This window comes from Rutidosis leptorrhynchoides, chromosome 7 (genome assembly GCF_046630445.1).
Source record: "Rutidosis leptorrhynchoides isolate AG116_Rl617_1_P2 chromosome 7, CSIRO_AGI_Rlap_v1, whole genome shotgun sequence".
NCBI lineage: Eukaryota > Viridiplantae > Streptophyta > Magnoliopsida > Asterales > Asteraceae > Rutidosis > Rutidosis leptorrhynchoides.
The window spans coordinates 328,611,868-328,633,850 of NC_092339.1; the positions used below are offsets into that span (position 1 = coordinate 328,611,868).

A 21,983-nucleotide genomic window follows, 5' to 3' on the forward strand; every position below is an offset into this window, starting at 1 on the left:
TTCAATAAATCATCAACTATACTCACTACTTTCACAATAATATATATTCTTTTATAAAAATCAAAACAACCATCCTCATCCAAATTTGATTACATATTTTGATTTTGACAAATCAAAATCCAAAGTCAAGATTTAACAAAAGACATCATTCTTAGATTCCTACATCTTTCAAAGCTATGCTTTGACTTCAAAACTGTGTTAGAACATCATAGAACCCAGAAAAGTATTTGTATCATTCAAATTCCTAGAACATCATATGAATATTAACGATTATAATCTATGTTCAAATTCCTTGAAATTCCTGAAGACACTTCAAATAATGAATCATCGAGATGATGATCCAACCACATGTTACCGCAGTCTTATACCTGAAAAACCCTCGAAATCAAAGTCATAGTTTAACACGTATCCGTGTCAGACCCTTTGGCATTTATTAGCTAAAATAACTTTTCAATCCCTTTTCAAAATAAACAGTTTTGTCACCACTCCAGCAAATCACCTTCAATTATTCATTCGAATAAGCCTTATTATAACGATTACCCCTTCATCATTGTTACCGGGGAACCTTTCATATTCCACCCCATTAGCAGTAAACTTATCAACAACTACATTGATCATTAAGCCTCTCTGAAAAATTACGATAATTATTCATTGAAACTCTATCAAGTACCCATATACAACTTGTAACAACAATTGTCATACCAACTACTGGGAATTAGCAAATCTGTATTTTAAATTTTGTAGCAATTTTTCTCCAACAGTTATATATATACATATAACGTTTACCTTCAAGACTTACAGACTTTGAATGTGAAGTTTCTGAAAAACACCCTAAACTACGAACTAGTTCTCGAAATCTTGAAAAATACTGATGAAGCAGCAAAAACTGTAAACGACTTTAACAGTCGAAAGTTTGATGATAAAGAGTAGTGTGTTGGAAAAGCACAGAAAAAGAGAAAATTTGGTACTGGAAAATGAATTGAGCAAACCATGAAGGAGGCTGTGGACAAATCACAAAGACTAAACCTGCCTTCAAAGAATCCAAATGATTTAATGTCTGCTGAAGTCATTAACGAATACTTTGCTCCTGACTCTAAACCTTTATGAACAAGTCTTCTTCATCATCCTTCAATAATAGAAATTCTAAGATATCGTCGTATCTTTCATTATAAATATCTTCGATATTCCTGAAGATATTTTCACAACTATTCTTATCTGAAATCATTTATCTCTTTGCGCTATTTGTATTACATCATGAAAGAAACTATTTTTGTTTCAAAAATCTGAAAAATTCAAAAAAATTGATGTTTGAAGTAATGTTGGGAATTGAAGCATGAGTTAGTATAATATAATAATACTTGATCAACGTGATTATATTACAGTAAGTCATGCTGAGTTTCTAATGGAACGTGATAAAGGTTCACAGATCATACCGTCATCATGTGCCATGTTACACGACTCTTACATTCTACCCAATCTCCAAACATATTAAGAACATATCTTCATGATAGTTCTATCTGTCCAGATATTCTAGTAATTTGACAAATCAAGATCGTGCCATTACGATTACCTTCTTAGAACATTAACTATGTTCATCCAAAACTCCATACCTACGAATTCTGGACCATTATTCACTTGAATTGAAGTCGGGAAGGAAAAATAAAAGCATGAAGCTCCGAAATATAATGAAGAATAAAAAGCCCGATAAAAACCCCGAAATTACAAACCGTGTATATCAATGTGTAGAGCAATATAAAGACACGGGAGAATGAAAAACACTATAACCCCAAGGTAATAGTAGAAGAAAATAACCTCCTCTGGTGGCAGATGAAAAAGAAGAATGAAGGATACGATAGCCAGAAAAATATCAAGAATTAGAACTGGATTAAGCATTTTCAAAATCTATTAGGAAGTATGAAATAAGGAAGAAGCTTATAGGAGTGGTGAAAATAAATGAAACGGAAGAGGTCAATTTATAGTAAAATATCAGACATAGCAATCGAAGCAGATTACGCATTTAATTAAAGAAGATCTTAATCTCCTTAATTTTTAAAGAATCAAATCTTATTTAGATTATGAAGATTTTCTATTCCTTAAATTACAGAAATCAATCGTTAATATGTCAAGAGTTAAGACGAATCTCTATTGTTCATTTCACTCTTTTACGGTAACTTCTCTCATACGCTTCGAATAATCGGATTGTTTTATCCATATTATTCACGGTGATAAAACTCTATTTATCAACACATATACATCATGAAAACATTTTAATTGTTAGTCATGACGACCTCACTCAAATTTCGGGACGAAATTTCTTTAACGGGTAGGTACTGTGATGACCCGGAAATTTCTGACCAAATTTAAACTTAATCTTTGTATGATTAACATTTCCGACACGATAAACAAAGTCTGTAAAACTGAATCTCAAAATTTTTGAACTACTTTCATATATTCAAATACCTTTCGGTTATTCTTGACGATTCGCGAACAATTATATGTATATAGATACATATATATATATACTATAACTTGAAACGTAACAATGTATTAATTGTTTGATACCGTACATTAAACTTATTGGTTTAAATATTTATTTGAATATATATGATAAGTTGGAATATTAATTATATGAATAACTTGCGACGTATATTTAAAACGTGTTTATGAATGTTGAAAATATATATTAACTTGGTCATAAAACGATTTGTTATTATATATATATATATATATATATATATATATATATATATATATATATATATATATATATATATATATATATATATATATATATATATTAACAAATAGCGAGACAATGATTTATAGAAGTAAATGACCAAAACACTCGAAAGTTTAAGATACACTTTGAATGATATAGTTTATTGATAATTTAAGACTATATTTTGACAAAGGTACGAGCCCAAAACGTAAATTGCGAGTTTTCTAAGCGTACGAAAATGCGTTCGAGAAACTGGAACCGGGACATAAGTCGAGTGACAACGTACGAGTCATCGGAACGAAAATTACAAGTCAACTATGCACATGAATTTAATATAATATATAATTAATTATTTAAATTATATATATTATATATATTATAAAATAATATGTCGACAAACAAGAAAACAAAAACATTTTGAGCTAGATTAGGCGGCCATGCGATCGCATGGAAAATACACTAAAAACCCATGCGATCGCATGGGCATCAGATTCCAAAAAGTTGCCTATAAAAGTCCAGTTTTTTGCTCGAGTTTTGTTTACACATACAACTCCTTCTGTATTATTATTATTATTTATTATTTATATTAATATTATTAATATTATTATTATTATTATTATTATTATTATTATTATTAAGATTATTATTATTATTTATTTTATTATTATTAGTAGTATTATTATTATTACTAATTATATCACTTAAAATACTACGACGAGGTCATGAGCGTGTCACTTTCAAAATAGGTTTTCAAGCGGGATAGAGCTAAGGAAACTATGGGTTATTACTAAGGAGGTTTTGGGTATTGTTCAAGTGTTTTGCTCGTGAGTCAAACTAGTATTTATCATCTCCGTTGCGTCTACGTACTTTTCTATAATATTGAATCACAATATTGATACGTAAGCATTTATATCTTATCTATTATATATTAATAGTGTATCCCTGACTAGTGCTCGAGTATATAGGATTATGCATGCTAGTACGATTAATTTTTTCGTTAAATAGTTTATAATAGATCACGAATTTAATACATATATTACTGATATAAGGTATATGATATGCATGTTTTTGGAAAGCTGGCGAAAAATCAATAACTTTTCATTTAGAGATCGCGTAATTTCGATGAATGAATTAAAAGATATAGACAATTGAATTATGATTAACATTAATTGAAATTGCTTTTGAATCTGCAATTGATATTTAAACAACTTGTTTATACGATTGATAATTTGGATTTTCAAATATTACTAATCGAGTAAATGAATTTCTATATAAGGCAAGTCTCTATTTGTTGAACAATTGTCAAAATTGACTGTTTTATCATATTTTAAAGCTTTATAAAACTATAGTCTAATTATTCAAGAATTGGGAAACCCTGTGAAATGTTAAACTATTTTCAATTACCATGATCATTCAAACTATAGTATAGATTTTAAAAGATCATATTGGGTCAGGTTGACTTTTTGAAATGACTTTTGATAACTTTTGTATGTCAATATCGAGTATTAGGATTGTGATACACTATGACCCAACCTAGCTTATTAGACATGTATTGATCAACATATGTTCTATAGGTTGAGATCTATGGTTAATTTTGCATTCCGAGTTTCGGTCACTTTTTGGTAAATGACCTTATGTGCTGCTAAGGTGAGTTTCATATGATCCCTTTTACTCAATATATTTTTGGGCTGAGAATACATGCGACTGTTTATAAATACTGAAAATACTATATTTATATGCGTGAGTTTCATTTGCTCCCTTTTTAAATGCTTTTGCAATATATATTTTTGGGCTGAGAATACATCCACTTTATTTTAAACGCAATGGATACAAGTACATACTAAATTCTACACCGAGTTTGAACCGAAAATCCCTTAGCTTTGGTAACTAGTAACTGCCGATTATAAGAACTGGTGGGAGCGAGTAGTAGTATATGGATCCATATGGCTTGATATCCCCGTCCGAGCTAGAGCACTAGCCTTTTAACGGACGTATGCTATTTGAGAAGCGTACACGTTGGTTTATGTGTATTATTAAGATGATTATACAAAGGGTATAAAATATATATACGTTAAGTTTAGTTACCAGGGTGCTCAATTTCGTAGAATATTTTGATAAACGTTTCTGGATGGAACAACTGAAATCTTGTGATCCTCTTTTATATACAGATTATGCGCAACATTAAAACTATGAACTCACCAACCTTTGTGTTGACACTTTTAAACATGTTAATTCTCAGGTTTCTAGAAGTCTTCCGCTGTTTATTTATACGTTATACAAGCTATGTGCATGGAGTCATAGATGCTTTATTCAAGAAAACTTTGCAATCACAAAATCATCACCATGTATCTTATTTTGACTGCATTATCAATGGATGTAGTATTGTAAACTATTATATACGGTGATTGTCTATACGTAGAAATCATTAGACATCAAAAACCTTGGATTTATATATTCATTTATGGTGTGCCTTTTCAAAAGAATGCAATGTTTACAAAACGTATCATATAGAGGTCAAAACCTCACTATGAAATCAATGAATGATGTATTCATCCAAAGGAATTTGGAAGGATCATCACACCTGGCCTTAAGTGTTGGACACCGTCCAAGTTTTTGGACGCCGTCCAGATGGGCTGATCCAGAAATTTTTTTTTTTTGGTACACATTTTTGGATTTATGAAGTCAGGTTGTTACAAGTGGTATCAGAGCATGGTCTAAGGGATTTAGGCGACTTGAGATAGGTGCCTAGACTTAGATTTTATTGTGTGTGCGCTTTATGCGGGACTTGTAGGACTTTGGGTCAGAACGGGAATTGTTAGTGCTAAGGTTTATGTGAATTAACCTTGCACTAATTGTTTTGTGTTGTTTTAGCAATCATCAAGCGAGATAGGCGTTGTACTAGCAAGTTAATGCGACGTGCTCGCGTAACAATGATTAGCTACCATTGTTACGGTTCAAATCGTGTCAAACAAGCGATGTACGACGATTGTTGAGCAAGATGGGGTAGTGTGGTGTATATGTATATACATATGTGTTAAGTCCTTTTGTTTCGTTGCTTAATTTACTTTGTTTTATAGAATAAAGATGAGAAATGGACACGACACCAATGACGGAAGTATGAGTGAGGACGTTGAACTCACGGCTAAGGTTGAGGCCATCTTTAAAAGGCTAAAAAAGGATTTTCTTGACGATGTTCGAAAGGTTTTCCAAGATTCGGTTGATGGGCAAGTAACCGAAATGATAAATGAGCGAATGAATGCCGCGATCGAGGAGGCATTAGAAGCTAGAAACATTCATCCTCGTGGTGAAGGGGGTGATGGTAATGGTGGGAATGGAAGGCGGGACTTCCACTACAAGAATTTCAAGGATGCTCAACCCCCGATGTTTAATGAGGTGCGAGATCCTTTAAAAAGTACATGTTGGATCTCCGATATTGAGGGAGCTTTCCGTACCGCGGAATGTCCTCCCGAGAAGAAGGCTAGGTATGGTTCTAGTATGTTGCGGGAGGAAGCTAAGTTGTGGTGGGACGATAAAATCAACTTATATGGTGAAGAGCAATGCATGAGTTTGACGTGGGAGGAGTTTAAGAAGGAATTTTTCAAAGAATACCGAACTTCTTCCGATCTTGATAGAATCCGGGACGAGTTGCACAATTTGCAACAAGGTTCAATGGACTTGGTTACTCTCAAGTCTACCTTCTTGGCAAAAACTTGTTTTTGCCCGGAATATGTTGGTGATGATCACAAGCTAATGAAGGATTTTTACCGTACTTTGAATGATGAGTTCAAGGGTAAGATTAGTCGGGGTATGGCTAAGTCATTTGAAGAGTTATTTGAATTGGCTCGGGGTTTTGAGCCGGAGGTTCCAAGGAAAAGTGATTTCTCTTTTTCTAAGAGAAAGTTTGAAGGTTCTAGTTATTCTAACGTTTCTAACAAGAAAAACAAGAAGGGTTCCGAAAGTGCGAATAGTGTGAAGAATGGTGGTTTTGGGAACTTTGTCCCTACTTGCTACAATTGTGGGGTACGTTGACATATGGTTCGAGATTGTCCGAAGCCAACTTCAACAAACAAGCTCACTTGTTTTAATTGCAACAAAGAAGGACACCGAAAGTCAGAGTGTCCCGATTTACGAAACGATAATGCTAAGCATCTAGAGAAAGCGGCGGGTACGACTAGGGGTTGCAACTATTTGATGACGAATGATGAAGCCAAGCAATCCAACGAGGTGGTCTCAGGTACTTTTATGGTTAACTCTAATCCGGCAAGGATTCTATTTGATAGCGGTGCAAATTTGTCGTTTGTGTCTCCAAAATTTGTGCCTAAACTTAATAGACCGTTAGCTAAGTTAAGTCGTCCGGTAGAAGTCGAAATAGCGGACGGCAAGACGGTGCTAGTGGTTGATGTGTGTAAGAATTGTGATGTTGTTTTTGGTGCCGAGAACTTTAAAATTGATCTCATTCCGATGACCTTGGGCGATTTTGATATCGTTGTTGGTATGGATTGGCTCGATCGAAATAGAGCCGATATCGCATGCCATGAAAAATTTATTCGTGTGAAGACCCCAAGTAGGGGAGAGTTAATTATTCATGGCGATAAACAAAGAAGACTTGTGCCGATACGTTCTTTTGCACGGGCACGTCGTATTCTTGTTAGTGGTGGCATGGCTTTTATTGCCCATGTTGTTGATACTCGTGATGAGCCACCACCTATTCTTGAAATTCCGGTGGTTAGTGAATTCGAAGACATTTTTCCGGACGAGTTACCCGGCCGAAAGACAAGTTGAATTTTGCATTGAGTTGGTTCCGGGAGTTACTCCCATTGCTAAAACTCCTTATCGTTTAGTGCCAACGGAAATGCAAGAGTTGTTAAATCAAACCCAAGAGTTGCTTGAGAAGGGTTTCATTCGACCGAGTGCTTCGTCATGAGGGCGCTCCGGTTTTGTTTGTGAAGAAGAAGGATGGTAGTATGCGGATGTGCATCGATTATCGGGAGTTGAATAAAGTGACGATCAAGAACCGTTATCCATTGCCTCGGATTGACGATTTGTTTGACCAACTCCAAGGTGCAACGTATTTCTCCAAAATCGTCCTACGGTCCGGCTATCACCAAATGCTGGTCCGTGAGGAAGATATCAAGAAAACGGCTTTTCAGAAGCTTTATGGGCATTTTGAATTTGTGGTAATGCCTTTTGGTCGTACGAATGCACCGGCGACATTCATGGATCTTATGAACCGAGTGTGCCAACCTATGTTGGACAAGTCGGTAATTGTGTTCATTGACGACATACTTGTCTATTCCAAGAGTATAAAGGAACATGAACATCATTTGCGGGGTGTGTTAAAGACATTGCGAAAGGAGAAATTGTATGCTAAAATTCTCCAAATGTGAGTTTTGGCTAAGGGAAGTTCAATTCCTTGGCCACATTGTGAACAAGGATGGTATTCAAGTAGACCCGGGGAAGATAGAGACGGTGAAGAGTTGGAGACAACCGACTACGCCTACAGAAATCCGAAGTTTTCTTGGATTGGCCGGTTATTATCGTCGGTTTATCCAAGACTTTTCTAAGATCGCTTCTTCGTTGACGAAATTGACGAGGAAGAACGCGAGGTTTATTTGGGAGAACGAGCAAGAAATTGCTTTTCAATTGTTAAAAGAAAAGTTGTGTCAAGCTCCGGTGTTGGTGTTGCCGGAAGGTGCGGAAGACATGACGGTTTATTGTGATGCTTCGCTAAATGGGCTCGGGTTTGTTCTAATGCAAAGAGGTAAAGTCATCGCTTACGCCTCTCGACAATTAAAGGAACACGAGACAAGATATTCGACTCATGATCTTGAGTTGGCGGCGGTTGTGCATGCATTGAAAATTTGGCGCCATTACTTGTATGGTGTCAAGAGTACGATTTATTCGGATCATAAGAGTTTGAAACATCTCTTTAACCAAAGAGATTTGAATTATCGTCAACGTAGGTGGATGGATGTGGTAAAAGATTTTGATTGTGAAATACTTTATCATCCGGGCAAGGCGAATGTGGTCGCGGATGCGTTAAGTCGAAAGAGTCATCACCCGGCGTTACGATTGGGATTGTTACGTATGATTATTACTAACGATTTTCTTGAAAGACTTGGTGTGATTCAAATAGAGGCTTACATTCACAACAAGCATGCGGAACGAATAGTGGGGCAATCGGAGTTCATTACTATGGGCTCGCGTGGTTTGTTGTCTTTTCAAGGAAGAGTGTGGGTGCCTAAGATGGGAGATTATCGACAAGTGCTACTTGATGAAGCACATAAGTCAAAGTATTCCATTCATCCGGGCGTAACGAAAATGTATCTTGATTTAAGGAAAGAGTATTGGTGGTCGGGCATGAAACGTGATGTTGTAAAGTATGTTGAGCAATGCATCACGTGTTTGCAAGTTAAAGCCGAACACCAAAAGCCGTATGGTAAGTTACAACCGTTAGAAATCCCGAAGTGGAAATGGGAGCACATTACCATGGATTTCATCACAAAGTTACCTAAAACGGCGAGAACCCAATTTGATTCGATTTGGGTGATAGTTGACCGATTGACGAAAAGTGCTTTGTTTCTTCCCATTCGGGAAGCGATATCGTCGGAGACCTTGGCTAAATTATTTATCAAGGAAGTAGTCGCTCGACATGGGGTTCCTATATCTATTATTTCAGATTGAGATACCCGTTTTACATCTCGGTTTTGGGAAAAGTTTCATGACGATATGGGTACACAATTAAAATTGAGCACGGCGTATCATCCTCAAATGGACGGTCAAACCGAACGTACGAATCAAACATTAGAGGATATGTTACGGGCGTGTATTATTGATTTCGGAGGTAGTTGGGACGAGCACTTACCTTTGGTGGAATTCTCGTACAATAATAGTTATCATACTAGTATCGGGATGCCACCGTATGAGATGCTTTATGGGCGAAGATGTCGAACTCCAATTTGTTGGGGTGAAGTGGGACAAAAGATAATCGGGAGTACCGATTTGGTTTTAGAGACGAATAGCAAGATTGATGTGATTCGGATCATTTGAAAAAGGCGCAAGATAGACAAAAGTCGTATGCCGATAAACGTAGGCGAATGATCGAATTCCAAGAGGGCGACATGGTGATGCTTAAGGTTTCGCCATGGAAAGGCATTATTCGGTTTAGAAAACGGGGAAAGTTAGCTCCTCGGTTTATTGGGCCATTTAAGGTCTTAGCTCGTGTTGGTGAAGTCGCATATCGTTTGGAATTACCCGAAGAACTTGCGGGGATCCATAATACATTTCATGTTTCCCATCTCCGTAAGTGTCTTGCGGATGATTCTTGGTGGGTGTCATTAGACGAAATTGAACTAAACAACAAGCTAGAGTATATTGAGGAGCCGGTTGCCATTCTTGACGAAAAAGTGAAAAGATTGAGAAATAAAGAGGTGAGAACTTTTAAAGTTCAATGGAGGCGTAGTATAGGTTCCGAGTTTACTTGGGAGCCCGAAGAGTTTGTTCTTGTGTATTTTCCTGCTTGTCATGCGGCTTGGATTGCGAGGTCGCAATCCGGTTCAAGTGGGGGAGAGTTGTAAGATCCAGTTTTTCCCTGTTATGTTGGACACCGTCCAACAGGGCTGGACGCCGTCCTGTTTTGAAGGGCTGGACGCTGTCCAGAAATCTGGACGCCGTCCAGATGACCTGATCAACCAGCTTTGTGTTTTTAGATATTTTAAAGTGGGTATTTTGGTAATTTCACTTGGGGAACGACTTAAAGGCCCAAGATCAGTTGGTGAAGCCTCATTCACTCCACTTTCAACTACCTTATCTCGTTCCATTAAAATCTAGAGAGAGAGTAAGATTCTAGAGTAAGAGAGCTCAAATCAAGGGAGAAGAAGGTCGAATCGGGTTTTGGTGCGAGTTCTAAAGTTGTCCATCTCCTCACTAGCTACGTTTTGATTGTGTTGGTAAGTCTTAACCTTGATTTCTTTACTTTAATTAGTTTAAGGGTTAGGGTTTGGGTTAGTGTTGCACATAAAACTCATTTGATAGTGATTTGGGGGTTTTGGGTAAGTTTGGGTCATGAAGACCCAAAAGATGACTAACCTAGGGTTTTGAAATGTTAAAGTGTGTAAATGGGTCTTTAAGGCTTAGTAAATCACTAGCACACTTGTAGTTAATGTTAGTGGGTGTCATTTGGGTTGTGGGTGACCCAAATGGGCGTGTTGACCTCGAAATGGGTCAAATGGGTCTTGGGCGACCTAGGTTGTTAAATGCGTATGAGAACACACTAAACTTGTGATTTTAAAGTGTTTAAGACCATATTTGAGTAGTGCTAGGGTTTTGTTGGTGTTGACCCAAATATTGGGGTTAAGGGTGCAAATGGGTCGGAATTGCACCTTGGGTCAAAATGGCACTAGAATGGTGAGTGAGTTGGTTGACCAACTTGAGTCGTGATTGATTATTGTACTAAATGTAATAGGTACGTTACATTGAAGTTGCAAGCTCGGTTATCGTTCGTGTTAAACTCAATCTAAACCCTAAACCCTAAACTCTAAACCGTTCGTGTTAAAAACTCAATCTAAATCCTAAATCTAAACCCTAAATCTAAACCCTAAACCCTAAATTTGTAAACCCTAATATCTAAACCCTATAAACCCTAATATCTAAACCCTAATATCTAAACCGCAATAGCTAAAACCTCAAAATACGCTCGAAAAACACGATAATTGTTATATATTACTTCTTCGAGCGTTTTCCCGCCAAAATAAAAACATTTATCACAAAGTGTCTCTACTAAATGTTCATATATTCATCTCATCTATAATGTTCGTGAACAAAGTTTTTTCAAAAAATGAAAAGAAAAAAAAACTTTTTGCTTTCCCCCGCTTCCCCCTGATTGGTTACTTCCCTCTTGATCCTACTCTTATATATATATATATATATATATATATATATATATATATATATATATATATATATATATATATATATATATATATATATATATATATAGTGGACCAATCCATGGATAAGCACTAAATGGGGTACAAACTGGATAATTAAAATTTCAAATTTTTTTTTTAAAAAAAACGATCCTTTAATATGCAAATAGAAGAAAACGAAAAAATTTTAAAAAGTTTTTTAACAAAATCGTCCGAAAATCGATGATGAATGGTAAACATCGATGATGAATGGTAAAAATTGATGATGAATGGTAAAATTAACCATTCATCTGGTTAATTTATCATTCATATTATCATTCTTTTTGTTTGCGATGAATGATAAAATTAATCAATGCTAAAAAAAAGCAGATGAATGGTTAATTTAACCATTCATCTGTTTATGATGAATGATAAAAAAACAGATGAATGGTTAATTTAACCATTCATCTGATTTTTTTAGCATTGATTAATTTTATCATTTATCGTAAACAAGATGAATGATAAATTAACCCGATGAATGGTTAATTTTACCATTCATCATCGATTTTTGAAAGATTTTGAACTTTTTTTTTATGAAAAAAAATTGATTAGAGGTGCATTTTAATGCAGATTTCTGAATGTAAAAAAAATTAAAAAAAAAAAAAATTTTATTTTGCTTATCCCGTTTGTACTCCTTTTAAGCTTATCCATGGATCGTGCCCCTATATATATATATATATATATATATATATATATATATATATATAGAGAGAGAGAGAAAAAAATTCAAAAAGTTAATATGTGACATTTATTTTGTAACGGATAGAATACTTAATTTTATTAGTAAAAAAAGTTAAATCAATATATTGAAGGGTAAAACAGGTATTTCAGGAGATACATTTACAAATTACAAACTAGGTCCTAAAACTGAAGCCCTCAGGTTGAATTCCAAAATCCCCAAAATTGGAGGGACGAGTCAATTCAATTCAATAATATATCCAAAACCTTGAACCAAACCAAACCCTAAAATTTGAACAACTCCGATTTCAGTGACACTAAATTATACTATCAATTAACAGGTGTTTAGCAGATGATTAAAATGGATGGATTAACAGAAGATGAACGAAAAGCTCTTCGTGGTAGCAAATTTGCCCCTCTTCCATCCGCCGCCTCCTCTTCCGTTTCTCGATCTCAATCTAGGTCAACTCTTAAATTCTGAATCATATACAATTATTATAATCATACATATTAATTTTACTTTATCGTGATTTGTTGATTTTGATTGAGATCTGACAAAACTTTGTTTTTATTGATTTACTTGTGGATTTTAAATTATTGAACTTGATATGTGTTTGCATATGTTGAATTTGTGATAAGTTATATGTGTATGCAATTGAATTGATAAAATTATGAGTTATTAATAATTGTATTTAGCCTTGAATGGAATAAATAATTAAATAATGTGAATAATATAATGTATTGTAGATTGGCACACCCTGGAGGACCAATGAAGACTAACAAAGCTGCTGCGTTAGCAAAGTTTCTCGAACGAAAGTCGCAGGAACCAAGCGGATTATCTTCGATTAATCCTAAACTTGTTGAATTGGCGGTCAAAAATGCCAAAGAGACCGTCAGAGCAAGTAATGATTTTCGTATTACTTTCACTAAGCGTGCATATATGAGATTATGTGTACATATAACGCGTAACTTTTGCTTACTCCAAAGTTATTTGCCTTTATGTATGACATGTAGTCTTGTAGATTAAAGAGGAAGTGTTAACATGAGTTTTAACTTTTAATGCTGGCAATAAGTAGGTATTTACCTGTACGTCGTTTTGATGATGGTGATGATGAACATATATGCAAAGTAGTGTTGCTATAAGATTTTGGAACATGCATGATTTATAATTTTTATTCATACATAGTGCATGGTTTTAAAAAACGGCCAAGGCGTACGCCTCGAGGCGCGCCTCGGAACGTTTTTGGAAAATCCCGTTTTAAAACGTACGCCTCGATGGCCTTTAAAAATCGTACTCCTCATATGCCGAGGCGGATCGTTTTGTTGCTGAGGCGGTACGCATCGATGCCCTTTTTTTTGCTGAAGCGGTACGTCTCGTAAGCCTTGATGGCCTTTATGTATTTTTTAACTCCTCCTCGAACGTACGCCTCGGTTCGCCTCGAGGCGTACGCCTCGCCTCACTAAGGGGAAACGCCTCGAGGCGCGTTTCCGTTTTTTAAACCTTGGCATAGTGCTGTACTGTTAATGTAACTGTTAATACTGTTAACAAATTTTATGATTATGTTTTATTTCTCTATCTGATCACATATATTGGTGTTATAACTGTGTAATCATTACTATATTATATGCATAGCGTAACCAATTATTGGACTAGAAGCTGATCTTTTTCGTGTGAGCAGTTTTGATCACAAATAGCAGTTGATACGACATATATAATTATAAGAGCTTGCTTACCATACTGGTCTTTTTTTTGTCACCTTTAAAGTGGATTTTCGTTTCTCCGTTTTCTGCAGGCAATGCTTCTAATTCAGAAAGGAGAATTCAGCATGTAAACTCATTTGGTGACTCTGAGGTGCTTCAATTATCCACTCCGTTGATATGTTTTGTAATTTGTGATTTTCATCTTTAAATGGCTATGTAATTTAGCAGGATATAATCGAAGAAGATGAAGAATTTACAGTGAAGCCAACTAAAAAGAAGAAAAGAGGTAAAAAGAAGAAGAACAAGAAAAATAAAAAACAGAAGGTACATTTTATTTTTTCTTGTTTTATTCTAGTCATTATTAGCTGCAGAGGTTGCAAGTTTGACCCGTTTGCTTATGTCTGGGTTCATATGGGTTATGTTCTATTTCTAACGTTTCAAACAATAACAAATTTTCTAGTTAAAACCGAAACACGTTGAAATGCACCCAATATGAAAATATAATTAATTCAGTGTTCTAACCCGTTTATACAAAACATACGCGACAACTTGCAACCTCTAATCATCAGTTTGAATCTGGCTAAAATACATAAACTTTTGAATGTTAACAGGTAAACTAAATGCTAAAATGGGTTCTTTTTGTCCGCATCATTGTTCTACCATCAAAAGAGGTTTTCAGTACACAGCTATTGGGTTTTTGGTTTATATACTTCAAAGTAACACATTTTCTTGTAACATGGCATCTTATTCAAGTTGTGTTTGTTGTCATATTGACCACAATTCACAAAGCCACTTTATTCTTGTGAACATCTTGCATTGTTTTGGTCATTTATCTGGTCACGCAAACCTTGCAAAGTAAATCAATCCAGAGTTGATGAATGCAAGGAAATTGAAAAACTGTGATTGCGTGAACTCTTAAAGATGATGTTCAAAATGTTGTAAATGACAAGAAAATGAACTGTTGGTAGAAGGCTTTGATAATTGAAAAGTGTATGGTAGTAGTTAATCATTATCTTATTCTACTTATATTTGAGTTAAATTGAAAGTTTTTTAGGTAAAGGGTTTTACCCGATGAGTATTATTTATAAAAATATTAAAAAGTACAAGTAACTACAACGATCACAAGTGCACTTTGCGATCTCACAAACAATCACAAACCAAGCTAGAACTTACATATCAACAAAAGGACTAAGCAAGGCAAACCAAGAACACTCAAAGACACATCTGGACCATGACAAACAAGGTCTTTCAACTACAATCAACCCGAATGGGGTCATTGCCTTCATAGCATTTTCCCCTGCCGTAATTACGGTTGTTTTCTCTTCGTCAGGTTCAGTATCGCTCATTTCATTAACTAGGATAGATGTACGGTGTACCTTTATTAAGAGCTCCGGATGAATTATGAACCTTCAATTGAATACCCTTGATCGTCCCAACTTGACCCGTATGAGTTAAATTGAAACTTGCTATCTCAATCAATTTTCAGTCCTCAATAATTGGTTAATTTTGTTGTAGGTACCTTTCTTCAATCGCCATATAAGTTTGTAGTAGTTAATTATCACAGCAAGAATTAACTACTCTAACCATTTCAAGTATTTGACATCAATTAGGTAAAAGGTAGAAGTTTTTTTTTCTCAGTTTGGCCTATCTCATACTATGATGTATACAACCCAGCAAGATTACTGGTCACCACAATATCTTCATCCTAGACAGCATTTGAATATGAGACCTTTTGCAAGGAACTCAGGGTCCCAACCACTTGGGCTATCTTGTGATGATTTATATCATTTGTTTATATCATTTAAGTATTCGATATCAATTGTTTTATAGTATTTTTTTTCTCTTCGATATAGAGCTTACTTTTCCTAAAGTCAATATATGAATTTAGGCTTTGGGTCGTTTAATTGCCTATTAATTGAATGATTTCACCAAATGCTAAATCGTTATTATTCAATGTGTTTGTTTGTAACATTCGAATAACAAATGAGGCTTAACCATTCAACAATGTGTGCTGAACCATTTAGAGTTTAAATACTTTCTAAATTATTTAACACCTTCATTTCTTTTAATATCATCTATAATTATATTCATAACACTTTTCAAATAATTATATAATTTTTTCTATTCATTTAGAAGGTTAATATATTAATTTTACATCTACAAAGAGTCCATTTATAATGATTATTAAACATGTTAATGTCGTTCAAAATTAAGTTCGATAGAAACCTTTAAATAATTCAGATTTTGAACTATTCAGTATTTAATCATTCTCTTAGATTAAAAGCACCGTTATTGGATTCCACAAGACGACAACAACAACAGCAGTGAATCGTTGTTTGGAATAAAGATCAAAAGTAACCAATTTAAAGGTATAGAGTAACGAAATCATCCTTACATTTGCTGTTGACCTTCACATTGTGGACGACCTTGTGGTTACATATAAAATCTAAAAAAAATGACTAGTTAATGTTAAAATAGATAATAACTTTTTTTTTATGACCAGCAATTGCACTTACTGGTCCAATCACAATATAAAACACCTCAGCATTGGTAGATTTTGATCATTCAAAAATCATCTAATCTAAATCCACTAATAAAAGACACCAAAACTCCATTCATCACAGGAAGCTTATTTTGGTGTTTACATGTGTAAACACTTTAAAGCTAAACAAAAAGCATTTCAATGAACATAATAACCAAAATGAGACCAAGAGAAATTGTACAAAATCCCAAGTACAAATATTCATTGTTTGGTTGGTGTATACAGTTGATAAATTATTCAAATAATCCTTTGCATCTCATCGTATCAAACGACAGTATATTGGAACACAGGCACCGCTATACGATTCTCTAAACTAAATCCAGTTCCCCAGTTACACACAGCAGCCCCAATTCAAAAAGAGGGGAGAAGAAGATGTGAACACTTTTGTATTTGTAAGTAGCAATTACAGCAGCTTTCATCCTTTGTTGTGTTCCTGTACAACAAACATAGATTTGCATACAAGGTTGTTGTTTTGTCTTCCTTATGAAATTGAGGGACACTATACGTCGTTTTTCCTAGGGATTTTGATTTATTAAAAGGTAAGAACAAAAAACCCAAAAATGAAAAAACAAAACAAAAATAAAAACGGCGCGTTGAGTCCATGAATTGTGAAGGAATTAATACAACTTGCCTACGTGGAATGTGAAACGTCACCGGATGATTCAGAAAGCGGCATGCTTTTTGACAAATTTGATCCACCTGAACCACTACTAGGCATACTGGTGGAGAGACCAACTTCGTTGTTGGATGTAGATATAAGCTCGAGCCGTACTTGTGATGAAGACGATGATGGAGCCAGAGTGGCGATAGATGAGCCCACAGGGTAGGGTGCAACCGGCATGTCGGCCAATGATGATGCAGATGGGCTGTAACTTAAGGTCCCCATTGGGTGGTCAAATCTGCATGATGGCCCAAACTTACACACCCCTTTTTGACTATAATGTGTACAGAGAGGTGCACCCTGTAATGCAGAGTAATAGTTAGAATATTAAATATAAATAAACATAATATCACATGTATTTGTTAACTCAACCACGCAAAGATTTTAATTTCAAATAACAACTTCTTTTACTTTCAATATCTATAATTTGAGAAGGAAAAATCACTTAGAACTTTTCAGAAAGCCATTAACTAAAAAGTAGCAATAAATTATGCAAAATAGATATTTTTTTTAGATAAGGTTAACTCTATTTAAGCTACAGGCGGAGGGTTAGCACTTTTACTTATATCATGTATGCGGCCAAATCGGGTTATCCCGTGATCGTTTCTGACCCTTTTCACGGTCACCTAAAATATGCTGCCACTACTAAGGTTTGAACATAAGACCTATTGTGAGGATAATGTGAGGATATCAGGAGACCCCAACCAATAGGTAATTTTAAGATGGTTAATAACGTTCTATTTTCAGAATAGCAAAACTAGCAAGGAAAAATCACTCTCAAAACTTTATTTTTTAACAAAACAACAATGAATTCCGCAACATCATTTTGCGAATCAAAGTATTTTGACCATTTTTTATAGATTGACATTTCCTTGCGAAATTTTAACCTTTTGGCGAGGTTTCCTTATTATTTTTTTCTTCTTCAAACATTGACTTTTTATTGCAAAATGATGACTTGAGTTTTGCCAAAAACTTTTGTCTTCTAGCGTATCTTATGAATTACTGACATTTCGCTTTGTGTGTGTGTGTGTGTGAATTAGGGTGGCAAGTTGTTAACAAAACATATTTGGATGTTAATTTGTTGAATGACTTTCTAACAAAACGCGATTTTAATAATTATTCCGAAATGAAGTTGAAATTTACGTTATAGAGATACTCACCGGACGAAGAGGAAGACCCATCGGGCTAAGTACCAAGGTAGACTTTGGTATAGTCCACTCACGGGGATGATGATATCTACACGAAGAACCAAATTTACAATCTCCTGTTTTCAAGTAATACTGACATTCGGGTTCACCAGGCCTTTCGGGAAATGAATGCTCTTTCATACTTGCAGGATCAGAAGATGATGGCAACGAAAGGTAGGATCCGGTGTATGAAGGCCCAGGAGGAGATACATGAGACGTGATTGCATAAAACGGGCCCGCTCCAATAGTATGCTGCTGGGTATTAGAACTTATGGGTGCCTGAAATGATAATAAATAAATTATGACAAAAACATAGGAACTCTAATGGCACTAAACTACATAAATCAGAAGTGGATTTTGCTAACGACAGCCCTAACGCGCTTTAAACAGTTGTACATTCATGTAACCGCCACCACTAAATCGATAAGTAACCGCTAAGCAAAACTATTTAAAGCGCGTTAACGACAACCCTACAACAACTCTTAGGGCTGTCATTAATGCGCTTTAAACAGTTGTACATTCATGTAACCACCACCACTAAATTAATAAGTAACTGCTATGCAAAACTGTTTAAAGCGAGTTAACGACAGCCCTAAGGGTTGTCGTTAGCAAAATTCAACAAAAGTAACGAAAAGATAAGTTTTTTTAGATACCTGGTAAGGATTCCAACCGGGAAAAGGGACCATTCCGGTTGGAAGTATAACTTGACTATACGTTCCGGGATAATATGATCCGGGAAGAAGAGACGGTCTTGCGATGGGCCAGTTTTCAGCCAAGAGTCCAGCCATAGGAGGCTGCATATTTGGATATAAAATAGAAGACATGGAAGATAAAGATTCGGGTGTCGGTATGTGTGGCGGTTGTGGCGGCGGAACGATGGTGGTCGGCTGGGGATGATGAAATTTACAGGTGACCCCAAACTTACACTGCCCTGTTTTGGCGTAGTATGAACACTCTTTTTCACCCTGTGAAGACAAATTTTAAGGTTGGGTGAAGTTACTTAATGAATGAAGAAGACACAAATAGAGGTAGCAATATTGACCCATTTACCTATAAATTGGTCAAAGTGTATTTGAAAAGTTATTTTTTTTTTCCCTTAAATATAATTTACATGTAGCCAGTGGCGAGTCCACATACATTCAAGTGGGGTCATTTGAACCCATTAAAAAAGAAAATTTTATAAAAAAATACTAATAAAATTGTATAGGACACCACTAAATTTATAGATAGGACCCCATATATTTTTAAAATTAGTGGTTTTTATTGAAGTAGATAGCCATTTCTAAGAAAAAAAATTACAAAGTACCATTCAAATTGTATAGGAACCCATTGAATTTTGATCCTAGAATCGCCACTGCATGTAGCAGATCAAGCATCTAAAAGATTCAATCATTGGATAAATGATATCGTTCTCTGGTCACACCTATTTTGACCAACAGGACTACTGACTTTGACTTTCTAATCGACCCATTTGACACACCCATTTTGCCATCTTATATTACTAGGAAAAAAAGACAAGGAGCTTACTGGTCGGAGAGGATATCCAGACATATTTAGTGGCACTGTACTTGATGATCCAACTCCCTGTTGTCTTGGATGATGATATTTGCATGAAGTACCAAACTTGCATATTCCCGTTCGCATATAGTACTAACAAATATAATAGATATATGCTAATCACACATGAGCTATTTAATTTTATAATATAATAATACAAGCATCAAGATACAACATTAGCAAAAGGTTACATATATCCTTGTATAAGAACTTAATGCAATCACATAAAGAGAGTCTATGAACATAATAGGTTATATGTCGAACATTTTAAGTGATTTACCAAATCTACATTTGTCAACTATCAAAAACTAAATGTCAAAACTCCATATTCCAAACTTGAACTAAACAAAAAACTAAATTTTGTGCATTTAATTTGGATATCACTTTTCATACAACAAATAACATGACATGCATCTTAAGTACTCCAAAAAAACCAGTCCATCTCTTGCAACCAACAATTTACAACAAACAAAACCTTCCAACTAGAAAATGCCTATCTTATGTGCAGTGATAAAGACGAAATCAGTGATTATTATATCTGAAAATCTACTATACAAAAGTAACTAAAAGTAAAGAGCATGCAACATCATTGTACTAAAGGTAAACAATCAATGTATCACAAGAACAATCATTCGACAAGATTGGATCTTTTTAATCTAAAACATAAAAATCGTACCTGACACACAGGTTCACCAATACGTTCGGGGTACTCCCCTCCACTCAACCGCATCGCTCCAACAATCTAGCAACAAATTCATCACGACAACCTTAATTTCAACTACTCAATTCAACAGGATCATTAATGTTGATGTATCTATCACAACACATGTAAATTTGACAAATCAACCAAATTTGCATACAGATCCATTAATACCCATGATCAAGTTCACATTTTTATCAACAAATACAACAAAAGCACATCATAAATAATGCAAAGGCTTAAACTTTTTTACCGAATTACGATCACGGGGATGATTAAACCGACAACGTGAACCATAGCCACAAAACCCTGTTCTCAAATAATAGATACAATCAGCCTCATCTGGGCGTTCAGGGTATGAATCACCCAACCCTAACTGCCACATAGGCTCTGCATTTACCATTTAACCAACAACAAGTCAACAATAAAATCAAATAATCAAATTATCACATTTCTTCACAATTAAAATAAAAATTCTAATAATAAACAAAATGATCATAATGCAAGTGTTTGTACCAAATAACTAACTAAATAACTAACTAACCTTCGAGCCCTGTTTGGCCACCTGATGAGTTCCATTCAGTTACCGGATCGGACTGTGACATCTCCATTAAACGGTTATAAAAATAAAATCTATATAAATTTACAATTATATATTATATTTTTATGTGTATATATAAATATAAATATCAACAATATATACTGAAACGTGAAACCCCAAAATGCTAATGGGGTTTTCTTGATCGCCTTTTTTAGTGAGAGAAAGAAGAGGTTTTTATGATCCCTTCTCTCTCACACACTTGCTTCTTCTCTCTCTATATCTTTTATGTGTATGTATATGTACGTTATGTATGTATGTATATTATTTGTTGAAAAAGAGAGTAGCTTTATTGAGTTTTTGGGATATCTTTTTTGTTTTTGTAGTTGGGTTTTTGTTGATGTTTTGTGGGTATGCAATTTCTTGGTGTTTTAATGGACTTAAGTTAGTTAACCAACGCGCCAGATAGTACAAGAGAGTTGTTGGTATGTGCGTGTTTTTGAGTGTGTGAAAGAGAAACGGAAAGGGAAAAAAAGTTGTTTGGGAATGGTGTGGGAATATGACAAAAATACCCTTTCGATTTGGTACACGTGCATTAAGACGTGTTCGACTTTACATCACCACATATTTTTTTATTGGACTCTTTTCTCAAATCCAATTCCCAAAACACTTTTTTTTTGTTAGTATATTTCAATAAGAAAAAAGTTACTTTATTAAAATTTTGTAAGTCTATT

The 21,983-nt window shown here is 34.9% G+C and overlaps 2 protein-coding genes across 4 annotated transcripts; one reads left to right on the forward strand and one right to left on the reverse strand.

Annotated features, from left to right (window-relative positions):
- Window positions 1-12,600: 12,600 nt before the first annotated feature.
- LOC139858661 (uncharacterized) lies at window positions 12,601-15,033 on the forward strand. 2 transcript variants are annotated; one of them, XM_071847495.1, is made up of 5 exons: window positions 12,601-12,825; window positions 13,111-13,265; window positions 14,157-14,215; window positions 14,290-14,388; window positions 14,676-15,033. In XM_071847495.1, the coding sequence occupies exons 1-5, from the start codon at window positions 12,716-12,718 to the stop codon at window positions 14,682-14,684; spliced, it is 432 nt and encodes a 143-aa protein (XP_071703596.1). In that variant the 5' UTR covers window positions 12,601-12,715; the 3' UTR covers window positions 14,685-15,033. The 2 variants fall into 2 exon arrangements, with proteins under 2 accessions (XP_071703596.1, XP_071703597.1); XM_071847496.1 differs by having other exon boundaries at window positions 14,293-14,388.
- Window positions 15,034-16,795: 1,762 nt separating this feature from the next.
- LOC139857301 (zinc finger CCCH domain-containing protein 34-like) lies at window positions 16,796-21,650 on the reverse strand. 2 transcript variants are annotated; one of them, XM_071846038.1, is made up of 8 exons: window positions 21,256-21,650; window positions 20,965-21,101; window positions 20,688-20,753; window positions 19,982-20,104; window positions 19,108-19,419; window positions 18,428-18,733; window positions 17,238-17,567; window positions 16,796-17,121 (listed from the first exon to the last, which is right to left on the reverse strand). In XM_071846038.1, exons 1-7 carry the CDS (start codon window positions 21,320-21,322, stop codon window positions 17,238-17,240), a joined length of 1,341 nt encoding a protein of 446 aa, XP_071702139.1. In that variant the 5' UTR covers window positions 21,323-21,650; the 3' UTR covers window positions 16,796-17,121. The 2 variants fall into 2 exon arrangements, with proteins under 2 accessions (XP_071702139.1, XP_071702137.1); XM_071846036.1 differs by having other exon boundaries at window positions 16,796-17,567.
- Window positions 21,651-21,983: the final 333 nt, after the last annotated feature.

Bases quoted from the DNA above. Each gene is read 5' to 3' on its own strand.
- LOC139858661 (XM_071847495.1), top strand. From the start codon at position 12,716: ATGATTAAAATGGATGGATTAACAGAAGATGAACGAAAAGCTCTTCGT. The intron at 12,826-13,110 runs GTCAACTCTTAA...AATGTATTGTAG, and splicing joins GTTTCTCGATCTCAATCTAG to ATTGGCACACCCTGGAGGAC. The intron at 14,216-14,289 runs GTGCTTCAATTA...TATGTAATTTAG, and splicing joins ACTCATTTGGTGACTCTGAG to CAGGATATAATCGAAGAAGA.
- LOC139857301 (XM_071846038.1), bottom strand. From the start codon at position 21,322: ATGGAGATGTCACAGTCCGATCCGGTAACTGAATGGAACTCATCAGGT. The intron at 20,754-20,964 runs GTAAAAAAGTTT...ATTTGTTGCTAG, and splicing joins ATCCCCGTGATCGTAATTCG to ATTGTTGGAGCGATGCGGTT. The intron at 18,734-19,107 runs GTATCTAAAAAA...TTATCATTTCAG, and splicing joins CCGGTTGGAATCCTTACCAG to GCACCCATAAGTTCTAATAC.